Genomic DNA, 22,175 nt, shown 5'->3' on the forward strand with positions numbered 1-22,175 from the left:
GAAGAAAAAGAAGAGAAGCAAGAATCTAAGGATCAACGACTCGTATGTTGCAGTTACCAGCATTTGTCGATCCTATTGTACGTGTAAATGTACTAAAACAAACGTTGCGCAGCCTATATACTGACGAGTGAAACTCTTCTTTAATCATTTTTGGTAATCCGTTTTTGTTGGAATTTCGACACAATTGTGTTTTCCACATAATTTTGCGACATACAGACTTATTTCATTCTTCACAACAATTTGACAACAATTTATGAAAAGACAAGAAAGCCCAAAAATATAACAAAAGCACCTATAAGAAAAAAGATTAAAAGAAAGCCTACCTTTTTTTTAACTCCGCGCAGCAAACAGGAAGATATTACTCCCTAAATTGAGCTAACACACATTCATTCAGATGTTTCCAGTTCATCACACAATCTTCTTAGCATTTATGTTTCGGTTTATTAAATTACTATTTTTAAACACACTCCTCCGGCTCCTCACATCAAGTCCTGTAGCGTTACATCCTTCCGCACTGCATTGTTGAAACCTTCCTTGTATCGATACCAAATGGGACTCTTTACAATGGCATCGGTTCCACCTAAAATAAAAAACGGAAAGCAAAATGGAGAAACCATTACTCTTCTATCTGTGTATGTGTGTGTGTGCTGAAAGTCAATTTTCAAAAGTATTTTTTCTCAAAACCGAGGTAACAAATATCAACCACCAACTAGCAAAACGCCCAATTGCAAAAGAAACAAACAGCAACCAAGTTAAATTAGAAGCACAAAGAGTAAAGTAATCTACAAGAAATGGCCTCCACTGAAGCAAGCAGGACTCCTCTGCAACCACACCACACCAGACACATAAACAATTTGATTTGTCACACGTGCTTCACACACTTACCCTCCTTCACCGACAGGGCCGTTTCCTTCGTGCAAATTCGACCGAAAAAGTCCTTCGAAACCTGGCGTAAAAAAACAAGATAAAAATAAAACGATAAAAAAGGATTGTGCAAAAGATTGCAAAGGTCATAAAGGGCACGAAGAAGAGGTTGAACGTACAAGAAAAGCAGACGGTGCTGAAGAAAGAGTTTATGTTGAACAAAAGCAGAAGAAAAAGGGATTGGAAACCTTCCCGTAGCAAACAAAAGAAAACGTTGCACCGGTCGATGGTCACCGACCCATTCCATCCATTTCGAAGCCCCAACAAAATAGTAGGAGGATTGGACAGCAAAAGTTGTCGTAAATTGACACATAATTTGAACCTAAACAGTATAAATGGCACATTGGATTTGGGAGGACGATCGTGAGTTTGTTTTTCGTTGCAAGATTCGAGCTTTGTTTTCCATTCCATACTTTCAAGCAAGAGCGATAAATTATGTGAAGGTATGGAGAATGAATTATCTCGCTGCACTATATTATCTATGTTATGTATAGCTTTTTTATAGACTCTTCTTTAACTGCTTGCGCTCTCTTTCTCTGTCTCTCTCCGCAACACAGGAAACGTTTAATATTTGTGCAATAAATTTCCCATCCAAAAACACGACTATTTATATAAAAAGCGTGCTATCTCCGAAGCTCACAGCATGATACATATATACAGCTTCCCGCCGCTAACCGCTGAATCATGCTGGATGCTTGAAGCGCACACCAACCAAGGAACCAATCCAACCAACAAAACGGTTGTGGATTATTTGCTTCCTTTCATTACGGTGGCCCTCCACCGGCCACCACGCACACACACATCGTTAAGATGCAATAAAAATAAATCAACTGAATTTCCCTTCGTTTGGGTTTCCGGTTACTCGGAAAATTGTTTAACACACTGAATTACGTTCGGCAAGTGAAGCGGCGGCGGCTTCCACCTCCACCGTTCCAACCCGTTTCTGTGCGCGCCCGTTGGGTAGGTAGCGTGATTTTGGGCCAAAACTCTACTTCTTTACAACAGCAGCGCCGAACGCCATCGCCACTTCCGGTCGCCAGGAAAAGAAAGAAAAACCTCTCAACAAAGCGAGCGAGGCGCTTCCCTGCTGCCTGAGACCTCTTCCAAACATCCTTTCCTTGGGAAAGAAATAAATGGCTGGCAAGGCATGGGGAAAGGTTCAGCATAGAAAACGAGTGGAGAAGATGATTACTTTTATTGCTTTTTGATGGTACGGGCACCGGTCTTTTTTGGAGGAGGAAATGCTCCACAGGATGCCACTAGAGCGAAGAGGACACCACACCACGTAAGTGAGCAGAAGAAATAGAGAAAAATAACCTTTTTTGCCCAACGCTTGCAATCAGCCCCAGCCCAGCACAGCAGTTACTGTAATGCATCTAAGACTGCTCCTCCTTCCACACTACTATCCGATCGATTGAGCTGCTTAAATTGGCCATTGGCTTTTGGCTCGATCCGTAAACACTGGCTACAACGAAGAAAAGGAAGGAAAATCTCACAAGATTACGTGTGAGACCAGGGACAATTATTGCTGCCAGGGCGAGAACACAATCGTGCACACTCTTATTGAATATTGGCAATCGAGAGAGCAGGATGAAAACGACAATCACACAAACATCACAAAACTTTGATTTCACCTTCCTGGCATTGCCTCCGCTCTACCAGCAATCCTTGAACGTGCTTCCGTTTATGTAATTACACGTATAAAAGCATCCTTGAACGGACCCACGGTTCGGACACCTCACATCCCACCATCCAACCGATCCAAGGTTCAACTTCCGTCGCTCAGCAGGACACAAACACGAATCGGTACGAAGATGTACGCTCTCTGCCCGGACGTGGCTGCTTCTTCTGTAGCGCCTTTCGTATTGGTTTTATAACTATTACACTGCCGCTGGTACTACACCCCATTCTCCGGTGGTCACTCAGATAGAATAATCGACATAGAGAGAGAGAGAGAGAGAGAGAGAGAGAGAGAGAAGGCGGCAGCTTCCGTCCAGTATACGAGTGGAGAATAATATAATATTCTTCTCGTCTTCACGGGACAACGATTAACGATTTGCGACCCATTGGCGACCCCCGCTGGCTGTGTGCTTTACTCAACCGGGCCGGAACTCGTGATGGTGTTGCCAACAAAAAATAATCTATTCCTTGCTCCTGATCCCCGGCTTTCCCGGGCAAAACCACCCGTGCGAAGTATAATGATCTTATTTTTATTTAAGTATTCAGCTAGCGCAAATGTGCCAGCTGAAGAAAAAAAAAACGAACACTACGCTCACCAACAATCCTTCCGGTTCGGATTGGACGGTTTGGTGTGCGCCGGGTGAAAGCGCGCCAAGGAAAACCATCCCTCCATACAAACACACACACACACGCAGCGGATTGGGAGGGGGTCAGTGGCAAATAATAATAAATCCTCTAATGGTATCCGGGCGTTTTGCTTGATTTTCGTTGCCGGCCTTCAACCGTCCGCTTGTGGGCACTATTACTCAATTCGCATGCAAAAGAGGTACATTTCAATGGGAGGCAAAGGGAGGGTGTTTCGTGGTGGTGGTAGCAGTAGTATCAGCAGCATGCTGAGCAGTAAATGGTTTTATGCATTAGCCAGGTTTGGTTTGGTTTGCCACTGCCACTGCACAAGGAGCAAGGAAATACGGGTAATGGGGGAAGAATTAGGAAAAACAGTCGATGGAATTTGTGGCACTAAATGATGCAATCAGTCGAAAATGAATGGTAATCAATGATAACAAATGACGGCTAATAGATGAAGATCAAGCATGGAGCAATGTTGGCAGAAGTTTGTATTGGATCGTAATTTGAATAATTCGGACGATAAATGCTTTGTGGCAGATTCAGATGTTCAGATGAACAAACTGTATTTTTAACAGCATTTAACATAAAAATTCATATATCAAATGTTGAAGCATCATACAGTGATGACACTTTTCATTTTCTACTCCTGTACATCCAAGATACTTCTTACTATGTAGTAATATGTAATAATGAAAATTACTAGTAATGAAACTTAGGGAAGAATATGTAGTAATGAAACTTACTACACATTTTAACACCTCCACTGAAGGAAAACCAACAGAGAGCTTGAAAAACAGGGCAACGATCGCAGTAGATGGAAAAATAACCGTTCTAGATCGGGTTCTAGATCAGTACTGCAAAATTGTCATGAGCTTCACGAGATGTTCACCAAAGAAAACAAATAACATACCCGTGGTAGCTTGATGCTCATTGCTGATACTCAATGAAAGTGCGTCATGGCATGCTGAACACGACATGCGAGTGCTTAAGTTAAACGCGATACTCTGGCTGACAAGCTGTCGTAGTTAATGTCGTAGTCGTAGTCGTAGTCGTAGTCGTAGCTAATGTCGTAGCAAGCATCTGATCACAGTAAAAAAAAGTCATGACATAATGACTGACCAAGCGTTGGTCGCAAAAATGTCACGAAGCATGCATTGGTCATACCAATCGTTTTGAATATCACCTCTGATTATCACAATTGAGTACGCAATCATGACCTTTTCTGGCGGTGAACAGTGCTGCCAATTGCCATTGTTTCAGCCACCAACACTCATGACAGAAACGAAGTTCAAGTCAGCTCATGTACACAGCCGTGATTTTCAGGGGTGAGACTCGAACAGCACCAGCAGCATCACATTCTTGGTGACATTTATTGTAGCACCCAGCTATTAGTCCCTCTCTTTGTCATGCCATTTTGTGATACATCACGACATTTATGATAATCACGACATTCTTGGAACATACTTGGCGAGTGGCCCCAAACAACAAAATGAACATGCTTTCTCGCTCTGTCTGCTTTGTTTGTTGGGTAGAACAATAAAACATTTGAGCGAAAAAGCAAGCTCATTTTGTTTTATGGAATCACTCGCAAGCCGCATATCTTCCATAACTATCGTGATGATCACCGACAGAAAATGTCGCAATCAAGTGACTGACCAAGGATTTGGTTGCACAAACTGTCTCCAAGCATATGATGGTCGCGTCAACTGTTTGAGTCTCACCTCTGATCATCACAGTAAAGCTAGTGACGCTGACATGATTTCGTTTCAGTGGGAATTTGTCATGACTATGTCAGTGACAACATATGCCACGGGTCAAAGGTCAACACACAACAAAACTAAAGGATAAAACTAAAGAACCCTATTGGCTGCTTTCGAGAGGAAGTTATTCAGAAGGATCTTTGGCCCCGTATGTGTGGAAGGAGCCAATACAATGAAGGCGATCTTACTGTCAAAGTATCAACCTCATCAGGTCGTAAAGTCCTTGTGCTTCAATAGTTTTACAATGAAACAAGGGACATTTTAGTTATAAGCACTTTCAAAATTCTAAGTGTTTGAAATTGACAACCACAAGATCATCTTCAAAGGATATCATCTTCAAAGGTAATCAAAAGTGAATAGTTAATGTATCAAAATTGCGACAAGTTAGATAGTCACACCCATACACATGTTTTCGTCTTGATTGCGATACAATTGACTTAAAAGCTCGAAGTGTACAAATAGTGTTGCATAATGTGATTTATTGCTAAACAATGAGTTTCCGGTCTATAAAAAGCATCAATTTAAAAACTTCATCATGAACACACAAGCACAAACATAAAAAGAAAAAGAAAAGTTGACACACACGCAATACCCACACATACTATTACCACACAAAACTTGCCCTCCACCATGAGATAAAGTGCTATCGAGTTCGAAAAGGGTTGCAAAAAAAACAGGCAGTGAGTGAAAAACTGCCATCGATCCGAGGCGCCCAGAATGTATGCAATCAATCTGAATAATAAAAAAATACATCTCAAATTGATCCTTGATGGCATAACTCTAAATTACCCTTTTTTGCCATCCCTCCCGAATCTTTCACATTCTCCACTCATGTCTCCTTCTGTAGTAGTTGCTTGCTTGCTTACCCTATCAAAAGGCATCGAGAAGGAAGCGACTTGAGAAGCATCATGAGCCACCATATAAGAACTCCTTACAACTTTGCTGATCCTTTGTGAAACCAAATACAGGCGCGCACACACACACCCGTACAGGCACTAACAACCCTTCCGAAACTTATCATCCGAGAGGTGGCCCAAAAAAAACCTCCCCGGTTCCCATACGAATGGGCGGGAGAAGAAGGTGGCAAATGTATCGAAAATTGTGTACAATTTTTCATTTCACCCTTCGGTTCGCACGCGGCTGTGGCTCTTGGCGGATGGCGCCATATTTCTACCGTTTGCTTGCTCGGAGGAACGCAATGCCTGCCTGCCCAATCCGCCCATTTTTAGGCTTCTCCATTTCCTCTTCCCCCCCCCCCCCCTCCCAAGAGGCAGCAAGCTGGCAGCAAGAACTTGATCGATTCTTTCTCCTTCTTCGCGCACCAGCAAGCATCCCACCGCCAAGCGACGATGGAGAGCATCACACATCGGATGGGAAGGATGGGAGGGTATTATATTGAATGCTTTATTTTATTTATTTTGCTGCATCACACCCACATTCCCCTGTGTGCACAGAAACACACACACACACATGCTACAAGCGGGTGTGAGTGGTTCGTTTTTATTTTCTCGCTCTCCGCCGAATGCAACCGAGGCAGAGAATATCATATCAAAACCCGGGCTATAGTACTCTCCTCCCTCCGTCGGTTTTGGGTTCGGAGGGGAGAGGAGGCAAAGTTTTTGCAAGTACACACACATACACACATACACAGACATATATTCTTTCTGTCCTGGCATGCGCGGCGGCGCCCAGGGAAATTGATGCGAATTTCTAAGGATAAATCGGTCACAATACATGCCCAGAGAGATGGGAACAGGGAGGGGTCGAATATAGGGAGGATAAGGAAAAATCACTCCCCGTTGCGTTGCCTTAACTTATATTGGCAAAACTACCCAGCAAATTGGCACCGGTGTGGCATTACAACCCGGTACACAGCATGTGTGGCGTGTGTGTGGTTCCTTATCGCGTTTTGGAATTGGTTTCCTGGAGAAAACATATTAGTATCTTATCTATGCACTGCCTACTCTTGATACCAACAGTAGTTTCACCAACAGTAATTTAGTAGCGTTACGAATCTACAAATCAATTTAACAATTTAGTAGCAATTCCTATAAACAATTAGAAATACAACAAATAATTGCAATTCAGGTGAGTCAGTTATGGCTTCATCCAGAAAGGGATCGAAAGCGCATCCATAAATTACGCGCCACAGTACGTAACACAAATGAATGAATGATTTCCACGATGGATCAAAACGTTTAAAAATAGGTCAAAAATAATTGACAATTTTGCTACAAATTACAACACAAAAGAAAACACGCAGTGGCACATATTCCGTGACAGAGGCATAGTTACAGGGTTTTACAAGCCAGTTTCGAATGTATACGTTGTTATTCACCGCGTGCAAGATGTTAATCGACATCAACTTCTCGAGCATGATTTTCAACACTTCAACGACCAACGCGTGATGAGATCCAGCTTGACAGCACGATGACAGCAGCCCGTTGGTGTGTTGAAAATCATGCTGAAGAAATTAAAAATTATTACGATGACAATGAAATACCACAGTACTGTGAAATAACTTCTATACAGGGTTTTCCAAGTCACTTTCGAATGTAAACATTGTTATTCACCGCATGCAAAATGTTGTTCAACATTGATCTGACATTTCATTTTCATCAAAATAATTTTTAATTTCTACAATATGATTTTCAACACAACTCAAGCTGGATTGAGTATGACAGTTCTTTGTTATGTATTGAAAATCATGTGTTGAAACTGAAATTTCATTTTGAAACAAATAAACCAGTTGATAGCTGTTGAAATACATCTTGGATGCGGTGAAGAACAATGTTTACATTCGAAACTGACTTGGAAAACCCTGTTTCTTCTTCTTCTGCTTCTTGTTTCAATGAGTTTTTTCCTCCTATGCTGCGGGTTGCTCCATAATCAGAGGTTTGACCGTCTCTTTTAGACCAGTGGTTGTTCATTTCTCTATGGTGGAATAACTTCTTTCACGCGGCGAAAAACAATGTTTAAACATTCGAAAGCAACTTGGAAAACCCTGTATAACTTCTTGCAGAAAGGGATCATCCATACATTACGAAATATCAATTTGTTTGAAATAACAGGGATCATCCATAAACTACGAAATGGAAATTGAATGTCAGATCGATGTGGAAGCATGCTACGGTTTCTTGCCAAAACGACAGGATAAGATACGATAAGATAAGATAGAAAGTGAGATACAAAATCAGTCAGAAACATGAAGAAAATCATAGAAAATCATTGAGAAGCAGTCCATTAAATGATATATTGTAAATAATAATACAAATCAAAGTATTTATACGCAATTACGTATAGGTACACACAACGAAGTAAAGACCAACAGTAAACGCACAAAATCAAGATCCACAATAAGAAGTTAGAAGAGAAAAAAAACTACAAAAACTTAAGTTTTTATAGAAAATAATATTCACGCAACGATAAAGTTCATGATGGAATCATCGGCAAGCAAAGAAACACTCACAAACACATATCAAATGCGGTACATCAGCGCACCGAAAATGTGATAGAATAATCAATCAAAGTATGGAAATATGATACGCAGAGTACACGCGCTACGTACGGAGTCTTGAAGGGTGGTTCAAAATAGAGGCTACGCAAAAAGAAAGTAGCGGGCTTTCAGGGTGTATGAGCGTTTGGGCGTGTTATCCCTTAACTCTATACCCGGCACCAACATAGGAAAAGCATATTTACTTAACCATAATACCACGCTAAACGAACCAACAAAGACTCCAAAAACTCATCAAATTCATGATTCAAGTCAAATTTTCGCAACATTACTTCCATCATCTCGAGCACCTCCCATCCCCAGAGCTTTGCTTAAACAATAATAATAGGACATTTTTCATACTCCTTCGCACAACCAAATTGCGCAAACGGCTTGATTCCAATTTCATTGTACCTGTGCGATGTGAACGCGGTTTGGTGGAGCGGCCCAACCGCTCCTGGCAGATTGATTGCACTCAATTTCCAATCATCTTTTCCATATAAATTGAACTCGGGGTAATAGATTTTATGCCGTACTTCGGTACACCTTTGTTTGCACCTTTCCGTGAACGGTTGGGCGAAAGAAACACACACCGCCGCGTACTGCCGGTAGTTACCGGTAGTGAAAACATTTGAATGATAATGCAACGACGACGACGACGCTGATGCCGAAATGGAGTTTCACTTACCACTTGCTTCGTTTTCTGCACAATTTGCTTCGGCTTCAGGGTGCGCAGATGATTTGGCAGCTCGGGCGATGACTTTTCGCCCGCCGTTCCCCTTCCACCCGCCCCGTCCTTTCTGCCCGATTGCTCCGGTGCCGCATTTTCTTTGTGCCAACCGTTTGCCAAACCTTTGCCCGGTTTTGCGCCGGCAGCGGTAGCGCGTCCGCCCCTGCCTGCACTTTCTTCCAGCATCTTCGGCTGTGCTCGACGCATCTGCTCCAGCTCCACTTCCCGCGAAACGATCTGCTTGCCAAAGTAGGTGGAGGTTTGGCCGGTCGCGCCGCCACCGAAGCTGCACAACTGATCGAGATCCGGGTTCAGCTGGTACTGGTACGTGCCTTCGGGCGTTTTGAGCTGGATGTAGTTCAGCCCAAAGTCTGCCATCACCTCGACCGTGTGTGTGAGGTCGGATTTTTCTCTACAATTGTGAGCCAGAAATAAACAAATAAATATGATAAGTAAGGGTTCTTTCTTTCCTTTTATCAATTTACTCACTTTTGAGATAAAAGCTGCAACGAAACGGAGCGTAGCGTTGGATTGATCACACGCTTCAGCATCGGTATCGTATCGATCAGTACGGCCGCACCCTCGCCAATGCCCTTCAGGTGGGCGGACAAACCCTTCCGCAGCCCGGTCATAATTAGCTTCGTGCTGGCTAGCTTTTGCGAATGCTGAAAGTGATATTGAATTACAGAACAAAACTTTGAATTAGTTTTAAATCACAAGAGAAACAAGATAACAATCAACGGGAGGGGAGAAGGAAAAACACACTCTTCAGCTTACAACAAAAGTAAACATAATTTGAAGTTCGGGGAAAAAAACACAATCAAAAGAAGAGAATGAACAAACGGGAGAATTAATATAAATTATCCACGGAAGCACAATTTCGGCCCCGATGATAGGAGTGGCATCCAAATCCTGATAGGCGCCTAATAGAAGCAAACAAAAACATGCACATAAAAGCAAGGAAATCTGTGAAGGAAACCTCATTTCATCCCTTCGCGGGGGCTCAGCAAACCGGCAAAAAAACATTAAAGGGTAAATTAATATTGAATAATTAATAGAATCATTTCATGAAAAAACGGCTTGAACAAGAACAACAAAAAAGACACTATACGACCCACTATACCCGCGAAAAAAAGGGCGTCCAACCTCCCCGGGGGCTGAGGGTTCCGCCGCGTTTTGTTTTCTCCTTATTATGGGGCTCTCTTCGGAGGGCCCCTAATAGATTCCTTTTTCATTCCCATCGCCGTCCACGTGTTGTATTGAGGTCGGTGGGTTGCGTTCCTTTTTTTTAAACATCCTTGTGTGCCTGTGATCCCTTCTCTCGCGTAGCTCTTTCGCTCCCGTGTCGGTTATAATTTTTAGCCGCACCCTAGCCATAAAGCACCAGCCCGCCCCATCGAGATGGTGGCCGAGATTCGAGTGGAAATTAATTTCCTTTTCATCACAAACACACTAAAATGCATTCAAAAAAAAAAGACCGCCGCCGTGAAGCCCTACTTGCCCAATTCTTCACAGTGATGGTGACGAAGATGTGCCGCAGTGAGGAGTCATTTTTTCAAACAACAGAAAACCCATGTCGACCGTGATGAAGTGGCCATGGTTTTTGTTTCTTTTTTACAAAATAAACCTACCACTCGTATGCACCAAAGGGCAATAAAGACACAACACTTCCTAAAAAACATCCACTGCACATAATCTTGTCTTGTTGACACCATCTCTTATATGGTGGTGGCACGCGTGAGACGTTTTGCACCATCGCACTGCCGCACCCGAAAAAATAAAACCCGTAGCGTAGCGCCTCATTAGTGTAACAGGTTCTCCAAAACAGCACCACCTCGGACGCTAAGCTTGTTGCTAACCGCCGTGAAGGCAAAACAGCAAAGGTGTTTGATGGATTTTTTCGGCGACAAAGTTGCAACACACACAAACAAGGAGCCCTACTGCTGCTGTGGCTGCTGCTGGGGAGGGCCCTACAAGATTACGAACTCAATTAGGGAACCACCATCGTGTGCGCGCTTGGTCCTTCAGTTCATGGACACTATCTCGCTGGAATAGCTCCAAAGGGGACACGGCAAGTGCGGCGCGGAAAACCGCATTACAACCGTTATTTACTTATCCACGTACGAAGGCTTCTGGTTCTGGTTTTCTAATTATCTCTTCAACGGGAGAAAACCCCCCGCCCCACACCAGCGGTTGTCTACACCCTTTGGTCGGGATATGGTGGAGCTGACAATCGCATGCACATGCACAAACGCCAAGGGCAACAAGAGTGGTGTCCCTTCTACAGTTCAACCGTTCATAGTTCCCGTGTCAACTTCATCGCTTTCAAACGCAAACCAACACGGTCCACGGTCGATTGGCTCCCACATGTGAAAAGGGAGACTGCGAGCGAGAATCTGCCGAGTAAGAAAGTACAAAAAGAATTATTTAAAATGGTGTAAATTATGTTTAAACTGTGTGTATTCTATTAACCAGCGGTTGTGGCGGTTCTGGCCGGCCGGAAAACCTTGGTTGCATTCAACCACGCCTCTTGTGTGAGTGTGTGTTTCTTTTTTCTACACATTATGGGTGGTGGTTTCGCATGCCTGCAGGCCACACTTCTTCTTGCAAAACGTGACGCGATGATGTGTGCTCTCGGTATGAAAAGCTCAATCACGCCCGCGTGACCCGTAATAACGTCGAACCAGGGAAAGGGATGGAAATGCACTCCTTTTCCACCTCTTAGCGTGCTTCTTCCTTTCTTTTTGAGCAGGTTAAGGATACAGGGTAGGTGCGGAAATGTTTCAATTGACACCGTGACATTAGCCACCGGTTTTGGTTAAGTGGGTGTGTGCAGCAGCGAGCGTGTTTTTCTACACACCATTCGGTGGGTGCTGCCCGCTCGTTAGCAGCTAACCATGTGGCCGGTTGGTTTTAGGGAGGGATCGGTGGGCAGCACACATAAATGCACCGTGCTAAAAAGGTGACGATTGTGTGGCCAAAATAGATGGAAGGTGTTTAAAAAATTTCAAGATTTTCTTCTCCTAGAAAGAGAGTCAGTTTAACAAGAGAATTACTTCATTTAATACAACAAATAGTTTGTTGGTTCAATTGTATGGATGTTTAATCGAACGATACCAATCAATCATGGGAGCGGACCAAAACGCTATTGGATACGATGAATAAATCGTGAATCGAATCCAAAAAATTACGGGTTTAAAAAATAGCTAGAAAATAATATAAATTTAGTAACAAATAACTAGATACAAGCCTAAAATAAAAGGTAAAAAATAAACCTAAAGATATGATAATTAATTAGAAAATACGATCTGGGCAGTGCTGTCAATGTCATAAAAAAATCTGACTGATACAAAATTCATATCAGCGTCACGTACTCAATTGTGATAATCAAAGGTGATACTCAAAACGGATGGTGTGACCAATACATGCTTCATGACATTTTTGCGACCTTCGCTTGGTCAGTCACTATGTCATGACTTTTTTTCTTGTGATCAGTTTTGCAAAATGTCACTGACATAGTCATGACAACTTGCTGACAAGCGGCTGTAACAAAATCATGTCTGTCGTCACGAGCTCTACTGTGATGATCAGTGACGAGCCTCAAACAGTTGGTGCGACCATCACATACTTGGTGACATTCTTTCAACCAACGCTTGATCAGTCATTTGATCGTGACATTTTCTTTCGGTGATCATCGCGATGGTCATGGGAAATATATGGTGCTTGCGAGTGGTTCCAGGAAACAAAATGAGCATGTTTTCTCGTTCTGTTTGATCCGACAGACTATGAAACCAGACAAAGCGAGAAGGCATGCTCATTTTGTTGCTTGAGCCCACACGCCAAGTATATTCCAAGAATGTCGTGATTATCGCCGACAAAAATGTGCTAATCAAAATGTCACCAAGCATGTGATTGGTCCACCAACTGTTTGAGTCTCATCACTGATCATCTCAGTTGTGTACGTGAGTGGATTTGAGCTTCGTTTCATTCATGAGTGTTTTCGTTGGTGCAACTCTCGTGATGCTCATGACATTTTGCAGCACTCGATCTGTGTTTAAATACAAAATTAACGAGAAACTCATCGATTGGACTTACGATTCTTCTTTCTTCTTTTGGCTCAACAACCGTTGTCGGTCAAGGACTACCTGTAGCCACTAGTGAAGTGAGCTTGGCTTTCAGTGACTTATTGATCCCCCCATAGCAGGATAGTCAGTCCTACGCATGGCGGCACGGTTCATTTGGGACTTACGATTACTAGAAGGTATTTCAATAAATATGAAAATTTTTAAATAAATAAACCCAAAAATAGAAAATTTTTTGTAGGAAATGCCTTGTAATAGATGTCAATCAGCGTTATAGGGCTGAAAATATGACTAAACATGTGCCGTAAAAATTGATACGAAATAAATAAATAATTAATTAAATGTTACAATAAAACCCCTGTAATTGAAAACGAAAATAGTAACATTCGCTAGTATAACAATGCAACAAACCATTTTTTAATGTAAAAAATCCTAGCTTTCTAATTAACACGTTATACTGGCACATGGAGCACGGACGAAATTCGTCCACTGTCAACGCCCGCCAGAGACACTCGAGAATAAGTGGCTCTACAATAATAAAAAAAAACTGTTGCCATACGAAATTAGAGATTCCTATTTAGATTGCATCCTTTTGCGCCCGGTACATCGCCGGTGCATTCCCCGCAGTCTCCCGTGTTTGTGTCCACAGCATGGACAGGATAAAAACGGGAGCACAGTAGCAAATTAATAAAACACCAGCTCCAGCGTTGTACCACCGTGGTACGTAGCACCATCGTCACGCCAACAGGGGAAGACCATGATGTTGATGATGTTATTTTAAGAGAAACTTTTCAATTGCAACACAAAAACCCCCGAACCCCGGCTACATACAGCGGGAAACCCATTTACCATAATGCAGTGGCCAATGCAAGGGACGCGCGAAGGGGGGAGGGGGGGCGAAGAATTTTCTTTTCATCGCAACAAGAAACGACATAATAGAAAGCATAATTTTATCTCGCGCCATATTTCATCAAGCTGCACCAGCCACACGGCCACGAGCAGGCATCGCAAAGTTTATGCAAAAGTCCTTCAGAGTAATGTTGCTTCTCCCCTTTTTGCCCCGTTTTCCTTCTCTCTCTCTCTCTCGCACACACACAACCGTTTACCTCGTATCCTTTGCTGGGGAAATTGATTTTTGGCCAGGCCAGGGTAGCGAACAGATAGTGCCACATGACGAACGCGTACGCCAGGTACGGATAGATGGCGTAGTTCTGCAGCTGATTAATCGCCCGCTGCAGCCGATCGTTGAAGCTGAACCACTCGGTGGCCTCCGCCACGCCGCACATGTCCGCGTCCGGCATCTTCTGGTGGAGATAGTTTTCGTACACGCCCTGCGTGAGGCGCTCGTAATCGCCCGCCATCTGCACGACCTGCAGCACGGTGGACATACGGGTCGAGGCGGACATGTCGGTGAGCGTCACCATCTCCGTCACCGTGGCGTTCGCGTCCACCGTAATCGTTTTCTTCGGTCGTTGGATCTGTGTGGGGGATAACAGATAAATGATGCGTATGATTAGTTATTCATTTTCCAACGTTCATCATCAACCCACAGGTGCTCACACTGTTGAATGGAATCCTTCGAAAGAGGGAACAAGAATTGTAAATAATGTGTAATAATTCTGTACAATAAATAAACTCATATTTTCTCTTACTTTCTATGCAAATCAATTCTATGCAAATTCCTCCGTGCTAGAAGGAAATTCCAATCCAAACAGGGGCAATAAATTTTGTGAAATCAATTACAGCGACATAAACAAACCGAAGGCATCATTAGGCATAATTGTCTATCGCATTTTTCATTCGCTTTCCGCTTGCCGGAACTGGCGGAATTGAAAACGGGACGGGGCGCCCAATCGATATCGACACTCGCGCGGGTACTTGTTGTACTTCTTGTTAACTAGGGCATGGGTTTTTGGTTTATTGACATGGTATGCAATGGCGGTTAACGACCTGGGATCACATCGGCACGCAACAATCCAAATTGCCCAAAAAAACACATTGCAATTGCTATTATTAGTCTGTCAGCTGTTTTGAGCGACCCGTTCACGTGTACGGTGTTCTCGACAGGACGACGCTTTCCCCATAAACAAACTATTCCATAGCAACGGATATGGAACGTAGCAACCACGGTGGTGGTGGTGGAGTGGTGTATGTATCATCACAACCATACATCAAAACTTGCCCATGCGAGCGAAAACCCCTAACCTTGGCTACCGATAAAACATTTCGCTTCAGTGTCGAGCGTACCGTGGTTCCGACAACACAGCACAGGAACGCTTTGCCCCAGGAGCAAATTTCACCAACAAAAATTTCCCACATCGCACCACAGCCCACTCGCCAGCGCAATGTCTGCCTTCATCAACGTGCCTCGTGCGCGCCTACTAGAGCCGAATGCGGCCCTATCGCCGCTGCTGCAGGAAATCCTGCGCCACTGTGAGCGTCGCAACATCCGGTACGACCGTCCGCTGGTACACTTCGTCATGAATCTGCTCAGCCTGGACCCACGGTACGAGCTGTTCATGGAGACGGTCAGTGCCGAGCGGCGCAATCACGACGACTTTGTGGAGGCGTGCTGCACCGTCCTGAACGATGACCGGTCGCCAACGCTCATCACGCTCCGCATGCAGTGCTACTTCCTGGGCAACTTCTTCGACCGGGACGAGATAGTGGAGAAGCATGCGCGCAATCTGCAGGCGAAAACGTTCGCGCTGACGAAGGAAATCATCGATCACGACGTGATCACGAAGGACGAGCAGGACGAGGTGTTTAACAAGGTGATAGTGGACATCGTGGTGAATATGGGGCTGGGCAATCCGGAGTGCAAGGACGTGATGGCGGAAACGATGCGTGCCCTCAACTCGGTCATGTCGCGCAGCGATAAGGCAAAGTTTGTCACGCTCGATCGGAAGGAGCGGCTGATGGCGCTGAAGGACATCAGGGAGATTGTGGCCGGGATACGAATCTTTAACAAGCACTCCGGCAACACGGCCAACGGAATGGCGGATTGTAAGTTATGCTTTAGTGAGTGTGTGTGTGTGCGGTGGTCTCTTTCATAGCAGTTTCATGTTCCTTTTCCAGTGCCGAAAATAATCGACCAGTCGCACGAATCGACCAAATCGATACTCCAAATCACGCTGTGCGAAATCATGGACAAGGTGAACCTGCTTACCAGTGCGCTGAGCGCGGCAATTGCCTACGACTTGCGGAACCGGTCGATCATTACGCTGCTGCCGGAGAACATTACGGCGGACGATTTCGAAATGATCAAGGATCTGCTGGCCATGTACCGGCAGCACGAGGTGTACACGCGCAAGCTGATCGATGAGCTGGCCGGCATTAAGCTGCTGATTGACGGCTGCAAGCAGGAGTACGAGGCGCGGCTGCTGCGCATCCACGAGGCCGTACAGTACCGTACGGCCATCCCGACGGATCGTGTTTTTGTAAGCGCCGAATGATTGCTTTCTTAGTAGTGGTGGGAGCTCGGAATCGGACCTACCAGTGTTCGGAATCAATTCCGGGGCCGATTCCGATGCTGGAAGCGACACGATATCGACCTAGAAATTGCAATTTGTTCCGGTAACAGAATCAGAATTAGCAATACGGCCTTTTTGGACCGTTACTCCTGAATAAAAAAAAAAAAAAGAATCAGAATTGACTCCAAAATTGGAACTAGCTCCGGAATGAGTCATTTCTTTGAAATAAGACGTTTCAGAAGCGTATTCAGTCCAAGAATCTCCAAGAGAAAGGATCATTTACAAGTAAATTTGGATTCTTTGCGGCTATCAATACGTAGCATCATTGGACCTAAATGCCTTTTCTTTTGAAAAGATGCCGAAACTGACTCCGATTTCAAAGCCGATTCTGATTTCGGAGCCAATTCCAATTTTGGACCCCGTTCCGATTCCGGAACCGATTCCAATTCCGGAATCGATTTTGATACCGTAGCCAATTCCGTAGCTGATACCGATTTTGGAGCTGATTCCGGAACCAATTCCGGAACCAATTCCGGACCCGATTCTGGAGTCGATTCCGGAACCAATTCCAGACCCGATTCCAATTCTGGAGACAATTCTGGAACCAATTTCGGAGCCGATTCCGATTCTGGAGCCGATTTAGGAAACTGATTCCGGACCTACTATCCGGAATCGATTCCTGAAAGCTTCGGAGCTAGCCAGAATCGATTCCGACGAAAATTTCGTTTTTCCCATCACAATTTCTTAGACTTTTAAATGCCTTTTTCACAATTGTACACTTTGCCTCTGTTTTAGCCGAAATTTTCCGAGCTGACGCGCGTTTGGTTGCAGTTTCAAAATTTCGTGTTTCTTCTGTCGGAAATGAACCAAATCAGCAATACGCTCACGAGCCTAACGGAGCGATGTGCGAGCTTTGACGATTTGGCTTATCGTTTGCTGGGCGAAAGCCAGATACAAACCGATATCGATCGGTTGAATAAGGTAAGCGCGAAGCGCTTGAGCCTGCCCGATCCGAAGAGCTGTGAAATTGTCCCGTACGAGGAAGGCATGCAGGTAAGCGTTGAGCGTTTGTTTATGTGAACTTTTAATTGATTGTTAATGTTTGATTCTAGATGCAACTGCTCAAATTCTGCCTGTGGCATTTGGCCGAAGGTAAGGGACTGCTCATGCCCGGAAGCATCGAGCTGGGCGTGTGTCGGGTGCAGAAGGAACATTATCTGTTTAACATCCCCGAGCCGGTTACCTTCTTCGACGAGGATCCCAACAAGTAAGGCAATCAACCGTAAAGCTTGCACATTTTCTACCACAAACCCCTCGCTCTTTATAGATACTTCTTCAAAATAGTCGAGACGGCAAGGAAGAAAGTTCAGCTCATCTGTCTGCTGAATATGTACGACAAGCTGCAAGCATCGTATAGTGCGCCACGCTGCGAAGGCTTCCAGATGAAGCTAACGACCACCTGCGACCAGGAAGTACAGACGGACCTGCACCCGATCCCCTCCAACATCGATCGTGAGTACCGGTGGAACGTTTGGGACTATCGCCGGGAAGCGATCCGGCTGGCCAACATACGCACCAAGCGGACCACCTCCGTGCAGACGCTCGAATCGAGCCGTGCCATTCCCAAGTCCACCCAGGTCTATCTGGACAAGGTGCAGGGCACCCAGACGCGCGTTAGCCGCAGCACGGAAACGGAGCAACGGCGTCAGACGACGGGTCTGAAAGTGATCGAACCGTCCGCACCGTCCCCGTTGAAGGTGTACGCGCTAACGCTCGCGCAAGCAAGTCGTTCCGGGTTTAATCGAAATGGAGAGCGTTAGGGGAGGTTTTGGTAGCAGAAATCGACACAATAGTCCTATTAGGTGTAGTATGAGTGTAGTAAATGTGCCGTTCGGTCTCGTACGACTAACCAAATCCACAATGCATACCTGAAATATCGATGACCATATGCTAAACAGGCCCTTGTGGCGATCCTTTTGCCCAACGTTACACTTCAGCACATCCGTCAGGCGAATCGGTTTGTTCGCGCAGGCAAAGAACTGCAGCATCGATAGGCAGGCGCGCACATCGTTGCCGGTCTTTTCCGCCAGCGCCAGCATCGAGGTAAGATCCGTCTTGATGCGTTCCTTCTTCGCGATCACGAGCAATCTACAAAGAGTTAAGCTTCAATTAGCATCTAAGGTAAAGAATGGGCATTAAAAATAAATCGTTTGCAAACCTTTCTGCCAGCCGTACGCCTTCCGTCGGTGGGAAGTTTACCACATACGCTACCTGGCGCAGCTGCCTCAGCGCCGGTGCGTACATATCGTTGCAGATGCAAATTATCGGACGCTTCAGCACAAACTTGTCGCGTGCCGCTTTGCCCGTCTTCTTCACACCACCACCACCACCACCAGCCGCTCCCGCCGCCTTCGCAGCACCGACATTGCCAGCGATAAATCGAAGCAAAAACTCAATTGCCGCCACCGGCGCGCCATCGATTTCGTCCAGCACAATACAGTTCGGTCGCCGCTCCTCGTTCAGCACCGATTTCATCTGCGTACCGTTCTCCAGCACCAGCCGGAACGCATCCGGGCTGCGATCGTCGGATGCATTCACCTCCCGCACCGCGTACCCCGCGTGCCGGGCGATCGTGTGCGCGAGGGTGGTTTTTCCCAGCCCCGGTGGGCCAGCCAGCAGTGCTACCTTCTGCACCGGGCAGCCGTGCTCGTCCAGCTCGGTGTTCAGCGTGGACCGAGCCTTCCTTGCGCCCTTCACCCAACCGCCGTTCGATTCGAAGCGGCCCGTTTTCTTGTTAAAGTTGCTCAGCTGCGTTTTGGGGTCTTTCTGCTTCTTCACCGGCTCCCTGCCGAACACGGCCTTGTCCCATAGCTTGAGCCACTGCAGCAGGCTCCGGTTGGTGGTTTCGTCCGACAGCAGATCGATGTATCGCCGGGGGCGATACTTTTCCACCCACAGTACATTGCTTTCGCTTGGTATGACGATTTCCTCCACCTCGGACGCCGGGGCGGCAATAGCGTTGGCCGGTTCGGTTAACCGTTTTGCTACCTGGAAACATAACATAGATAAATGTAACAGAGGCTAAAGGTTTTGAGGTGAAATAGTTGCATACAATCTCATTAGCTTCACGCCAGATTCGCTCCTTCTCCGCTCCGAGCAGTCCATTGTATCGAGCACCGCTGGTGCAACTGATTTCATCAATTTGGTCCTTCTCAAACTCCTCCGAATGGAAGCGAACGTACACGCACGTTTTGTCGTCCCGCTTGATCGTCATCGAAGGCCACCTAAAACAATGAAAATAATGTCCACACAATTACATTGTATTTTCGTTGCCTTTCCCCATATCTCGAACGTACTTGGGTGGTTCTAGTGAAATATTATCCATCTTGAAGCGATGCAACGCTTCGGCCCGCGATAGCATCGACGGTTTCAAAGGGTTTGCTACCGCATTGTACCGGTGCCGCGCTTCCAGTATCCGTTCGATCAGCTCCATATCCTGCTCCTCCTCCGTTTTCGTCTTCTTCTGCGAGCTGTACACGTACTCCTCCTCGAACGGTTCCTCCTCAATGTCCTGTATGTCGCCGAACAGTGCTTCCAGTCGCCGCTTGCGCGGATTGGCGTCCATCTGTTGCAGTGTGGCAAGTGCATTTGCGGTACCAGTCGCGCCGGGGAAGGGTGTGGACGCGGCACGTCCATATTTACCGACACCGTTCGGTGCCGTCGATTGAGACGATGGGCCGGGAGTATCGAACAGTCGTTTGTGTGCGGTACTGCTGCCCCGGGTGATGACGGACAGTGCTGGGCTGGCAAGCGGGCTTTCGTCGATCGTACCGAGCTGGCCCGGGGTTCGGTAGTTTGAGCAGGAGCTCGATGCTCGGGGACCACCGATTGCGGACGGTGTACCCGGTACGGACGGAGCATTGCGGGCCGCTGGCGGTGGTTCGTCGTCTAGCTCGTCCATCGCATCAAGATCATCGCCGTACACGAGCTCGAACTCTTCCTCCTCGGTTGGATATTGATCCATCTTGCGTAGTGAACAGGCAGCACTCAACTTTAACACGAAACACGGCACGGAAACGAAAGAAATTAGTTTTTTTAGCGCAGCGAACAAACGACGGCCCGCAAACGCGCACGAAACGTAAACGAAAACAATCTGGTTTGACGTTTCGTTTTGGCGCCATTGCACAGTGAGCGTTTGTTGTGGGGTGACACATGGACAAATTTGAGAAATTTATTCCATCGAAAATTTCGATAGCTTATTTCTCAAAATTTGTAGCAAACAGAAAGTTAAAAACTTTATTTTGCCACTTTGATTGTTAATCTTTGAATGTTTTGAGCAATTACATCCAAATTATGATAATTCTATGAAAAAATACACCGTGCGATGATTTTGTGTTGCCTGTTGGTAGCGTCATCTAGCGGCAAACAGAAGAAATAGTTTTTTTTTTAAATGTGTACGTTGTCCGTTACATAAGTTGAGTATGACCGCGCGACCACACGAGGTGAAATATCCGTTCGATAACGCTTCACAGCAACCAGTTGATGTTCTATGCAAACAAATAACGTGTGCAAAATTGCAACAAAATCCAATAAACAATTTCAATATCAAGTAGTTCGTCAATTTTCTATCAACAATTCATTATTTCTTTCAATTAGAGTATATTCTGCAGACACACCGTGAAAAACACCATAACGAAAAAGTTTGACAACCGAAAAGTAACGCTTGGTATTGTAAACAAACAAACAGTTAATATTATTTTCCTCAATTTGGATGAGAATAACAGCAATACTTGTGTTTAATTTGTGTTAAATTGCTGTTTTGCTCTGCAGAAGCATACTAACAGCAATTTCGTTAGGATTTCGCTCGTCGACGCGTGGATCGACAAAGGGGCGTTACAATGCGTTACAGTTCACCTGTCATTTTTTTCGTTACAGTGTTTTTTCGATGTGTCTGGCAGCGGCCTGAGTTCAAACCTTGAATGAACCATCTCCCCTTAGCAAGGGTTTACTATCCGGATGTATTGTAATGAATTAAGTCTCGAAAGCTTGTATAAGCCAGCATGTCCGCGTAGGACGTTTCGCCAAATAGAAGAAGAAGGCAGCGGCCAGAATGAATTAAATAAATAAAATATTGATGGTGAGTTAATTGTTAATAATTGATGTGGATAAACCAAGCAAGATATACGTTTCGTGCTTCAGCACAAATGGAATCAGACTGTCTTTATCTTTTAAATGAACAACTATAAAATATTCACCAAAAAAAAAGGCCGTCATGTCAAAACAAAAATTCAGGCATTACTAACCCAACACAGAGGCACTCTTCCTTGAACCTTTTCAACGATGAATTGCACAGCGTACGTTATTATCTCATAAATAATCCAGAAATGGGTACCATTCTGTCTA

At 45.1% G+C, this 22,175-nt stretch overlaps 2 protein-coding genes across 2 annotated transcripts; one reads left to right on the forward strand and one right to left on the reverse strand.

Moving 5' to 3' along the window:
- Window positions 1–418: 418 nt before the first annotated feature.
- LOC120903225 (chromosome transmission fidelity protein 18 homolog) lies at window positions 419–20,911 on the reverse strand. Its single transcript, XM_040312513.1, has 9 exons — window positions 20,129–20,911; window positions 19,885–20,056; window positions 18,991–19,820; window positions 18,701–18,920; window positions 14,406–14,777; window positions 9,707–9,882; window positions 9,176–9,629; window positions 886–946; window positions 419–580 (listed from the first exon to the last, which is right to left on the reverse strand). The coding sequence occupies exons 1-9, from the start codon at window positions 20,794–20,796 to the stop codon at window positions 480–482; spliced, it is 3,054 nt and encodes a 1,017-aa protein (XP_040168447.1). The 5' UTR covers window positions 20,797–20,911; the 3' UTR covers window positions 419–479.
- On the forward strand, window positions 15,475–18,696 carry LOC120903226 (cilia- and flagella-associated protein 206). Its single transcript, XM_040312514.1, has 5 exons — window positions 15,475–16,305; window positions 16,378–16,739; window positions 17,568–17,825; window positions 17,885–18,039; window positions 18,100–18,696. The coding sequence occupies exons 1-5, from the start codon at window positions 15,645–15,647 to the stop codon at window positions 18,590–18,592; spliced, it is 1,929 nt and encodes a 642-aa protein (XP_040168448.1). The 5' UTR covers window positions 15,475–15,644; the 3' UTR covers window positions 18,593–18,696.
- Window positions 20,912–22,175: the final 1,264 nt, after the last annotated feature.

This window comes from Anopheles arabiensis, chromosome 3 (assembly GCF_016920715.1).
Source record: "Anopheles arabiensis isolate DONGOLA chromosome 3, AaraD3, whole genome shotgun sequence".
Taxonomy (NCBI): Eukaryota; Metazoa; Arthropoda; class Insecta; order Diptera; family Culicidae; genus Anopheles; species Anopheles arabiensis.